This window comes from Nuphar pumila, chromosome 1 (genome assembly GCF_984573655.1).
Source record: "Nuphar pumila chromosome 1, dmNupPumi1.hap1.1, whole genome shotgun sequence".
Taxonomy (NCBI): Eukaryota; Viridiplantae; Streptophyta; class Magnoliopsida; order Nymphaeales; family Nymphaeaceae; genus Nuphar; species Nuphar pumila.
This window is the reverse complement of record NC_143249.1, coordinates 36,057,479-36,060,989: the sequence shown is the minus strand read 5'-3', so window position 1 is coordinate 36,060,989 and position 3,511 is coordinate 36,057,479. Positions and strand designations below refer to the sequence as shown.

General features: G+C 36.7%; 1 protein-coding gene across 1 annotated transcript; it reads right to left on the bottom strand.

Annotated features, from left to right (window-relative positions):
• Positions 1–351: 351 nt before the first annotated feature.
• Positions 352–2,821, bottom strand: PSAO (photosystem I subunit O). Its single transcript, XM_089996893.1, has 4 exons — positions 2,671–2,821; positions 1,605–1,677; positions 1,331–1,510; positions 352–601 (listed from the first exon to the last, which is right to left on the bottom strand). Exons 1-4 carry the CDS (start codon positions 2,771–2,773, stop codon positions 511–513), a joined length of 447 nt encoding a protein of 148 aa, XP_089853019.1. The 5' UTR covers positions 2,774–2,821; the 3' UTR covers positions 352–510.
• Between the last annotated feature and the right edge of the window lie 690 nt (positions 2,822–3,511).

The window sequence follows — 3,511 nt, the reverse complement described above, 5'->3', positions numbered from 1 at the left end:
TATGTCTGCAGAAACATACACCATTGATGATTGATCATGAATGTCTTGGGTCATTACTCCAGTGGAGCAAACACATTGTGGCACATGCAACTAGTCCCCAACACTCTGTGTGTGTGGGTCCTTGTTTGTCGTAATACTATAATTTGTGTTCTTTAATTTTCTTTCTTTTGCTATTCTAGGAGCTCACCATGTAGACTTAAGGATCTCAACAAAAGAAGATCCTAAATGGTTTAAAGATGTGCGCAAGAGGGAGATGCAGATCATAGCAAAATGGTTGAAGCACTACTATCAAGAGTTGACTCTTTAGTCACTGCATTTTTTATCATGTGGAGATCTTGTGGCAAATAAAAAGGAAAGAAGAAAGCAGATGGATTCCCAAATGAACAATTTTACAATCAAATGACATAATTGTCATGAGAAGTTGAATATAGACATGGAAAGTTCATATTTAAATTTTTCTGCTACATGAGGACGACACAAAGTACATAATAGGGGCTAAGAACACTGAAATCAGAAATACCCTTCATTCCTACCCTTGAAGCCAATCTGCCCAAAAGTGAGGCACAAGAATAAACCTAGGTGCCATGTGATGAACCACAACCTGTTACCACATGAAGAAAGTTAGATGATCACTCATTCATGCATGTGTATTTTAGTGTATGAATCCTTTTCTAACCAGAAAATTAGGTAGTTTTTTGGCATCTTATGATCTAGAATTATCTGCATTCTAAAATCACATTTTGGTATATAGGCTATACTTCAAAAACATCATGATTTTATTGTGATATTTTCATATAAAATCTCAAGAAAGTGGTATTTTTAAAACACCATCTATCTTGGAAAATATCATGATTGTAGTGCAATGCTAAAGCGATGTGTTCTTTAAATATTTCTATAGCTTAAAATTTCTTATTTAAACTACTCTATGTTTTCCTATATTTTTTAGTTTTTGTATATGCTGATAATTTTTCAAGATTTTACTAAAAATTAAAAAAATTATCATGAGATTTTCCCTGGCCAAGAAATTGCCAATACTTAGATTCGTGATATTGGTAGTGAATAGATTTTCAGAGATTCAGGCTATACAAGATGGCATTTCATGTAATGCGATAGCCAACAACAATTATAATTTAAGTAGGGCCTGTAAAAAAAGAATAGGGAGCTAATATTCAGTAAATAAGTAAAAAAATATAGAATAAAATAGGATTATAAACAAGAAGAATTTTGCATGGGAATGAGCTAGAAGATACATAAGCGACTGGTGATTCTAATGTCTCTAAAGATGAATTGTAATTAAAACTATGGTAACTGAAAATTTATGTAAACTAACCAGAATTGAGAAGTCAAAGCAGGGCCAGTGGGAAAGTGAGCGAGCTCAGTTCCAATGCTTTCAAAGAAGAGCCCAGTTAAGCTCTTGCCATCAATGGCAGGGATGCTGGATGGTGCAATCCAACCAATCAACCCAAAACCAATGACATTAAGGTCTCTGCGCAGCCAATCACCCTTGAAACTGAGAGCAACACATATCGTGACTAAAGTGAGTATTCTGCATATACAAAAAGGAAAGAACAGATGTTAAACCCTGGAATGTTAGAAATAAGTACCATGTGAACCTCCCATTTGAGCTTGATGTTAGCTTGAGGGGATTTCCATTGATTACAGGTGATCTAAGGAAACCTACAAACAAAATCAAATGAATAAACATTTGGCAACCAAGATAAATTGCACATAAAGATGTGTAAATTAACAAGACTCCCTACTTTCTCTTTCCAATAACCTATGCTGTTGGGCATTCATTTCTTAATTTTTTTTTTGGTTTACATTTTGGACGTTTAGGACGAGTGTGGATTCGGAGAATTCAGTAGAATTGGAATTCAATTGCACTAAATTCCTCTTGTGGCTGGAAAATAGCCAAAGGATTTAGTGGAATTTGATTGAAGTTAAAGCTAATTCTCTGAATCCAAAGACACCCTTTTTTTCTTTCTTTAGGTTTTTTTTTCGATAAGAAAGCTGAATCCAAACACACCCTTAGGATGCATTCGTTACAAACCTACTCATGGGATCCTTCTTTTGAGAAATGCATGACCTTATAGGAAATTTCTGTCAACACTATTTTCATATGAAAATGACCGTTTTGTATGAAAATGGTGGGGCGCACTGTCTTTCATAAGAAACATACTTTCGTATGAAAGTGGCGCTGCACACACACACACACACACACACACACACGAGGATGTATTTTTCCATGTGGGACGGCTTTGGTGGCAAATCCCCCTCGCATGTCCTGCTGTGCAACAAACACCTCAAGAGAAATCCTGATTCCCTAGGATCTTCAATGTCAAAATTTTCAGTTCACATTTGTCATGGAAAATACTTGGCATTTGGTTACAACCAAAACTTCCATGTTTGTTTCACATGGGAAAGCCAAATAAAAACTAAGTGAGATGTAAAGATGTGATAGGTACATAATTAAGTCATCAAATGGACACACTAAAGGTTAATCATTAATGTTTTAAAGCAACAGATAGAAGTAATTAATAAAAAAAATGACTGGGATTTGATTATAAACAAAGTTTCTATGTTCATTTCACGTAGAGAAGCTAAATCAATACTAAAGGAAATGTAAAACAAGTGATGGGTGGTACATAATATGTCATAAAATGGACGTACTAGATTGAAGGTTAAGCCTTGATGGAGGGCGTGAAGGGGAGATGGAAGAAGTGCCCAAGCCTGCAACTGGTGCTCTCAATGCATTGCTTCCCATGGTTGCCATTCCCTCACACGTGTGAAGAAGATCAGGGCCTTCCTCCACTACCACTGTGAGGAGTGTTGTGTGTGGTTGAGGCTTTTTATGGTATTGGATAGGGTGGTGGATGAGAGTTGGGGATATGGACCAATAAGATGCAAGATAGAGATCCATGCAGATAAGCCTAATTTTGTCGACGACTCCACCATTTATTCTTGTTCTTCCCAAAATGACCAAACTGACACCAGGCTTTGAAAGTGGTCATAGATATGATAAGGTTGGTGGATATACTCAGATTTGGTGAACGGGTTGGATTAGGTTCGGATATAGACTTTACTGAAACCGACTTGATCTAATATTGGGTGATTGTATTGGATTTGGATTCGGATGGAAAAGGGCAGCACAAAATCTGAATCTTAATAGCATAAAATAGCTAATTGAATGTGTTTGTACACAATCAGATTTAGAACTGAATGCGATTGTTAATTGGAACCACCTTACTTTACCAGGCCCGACAGTAGGAATTCAGATTCGGTTGGATGTCTGATCCAAATTCAAACTGCTGACATTCTTAAAAGGTAGTTAATTCACTTTAGTGATCAGGTTCGTGCCTTTAGTGACCGGCCGAGACTACTTTATCCTATCAAGTAGAAAGTTATAGTTTATTTTCTTCTTCGGCTAGACCAAGAGAAAACCCCTCAAATACATTGGTTGGCCTTTGGTTGGTAAAACCCTTGAGGTCCGCCTGCCTACCAGGAGAGTATA

Excerpts from the sequence above, each read along its gene's own strand:
- PSAO (XM_089996893.1), bottom strand. The coding sequence starts at position 2,773 with ATGGCAACCATGGGAAGCAATGCATTGAGAGCACCAGTTGCAGGCTTG. Across the intron at positions 1,678-2,670 it reads AAGGCTTAACCTTCAATCTA|GTTTCCTTAGATCACCTGTA; the intron begins GTACGTCCATTT and ends TTTTGTTTGTAG. Across the intron at positions 602-1,330 it reads GCTTTGACTTCTCAATTCTG|GTTGTGGTTCATCACATGGC; the intron begins GTTAGTTTACAT and ends ATGTGGTAACAG.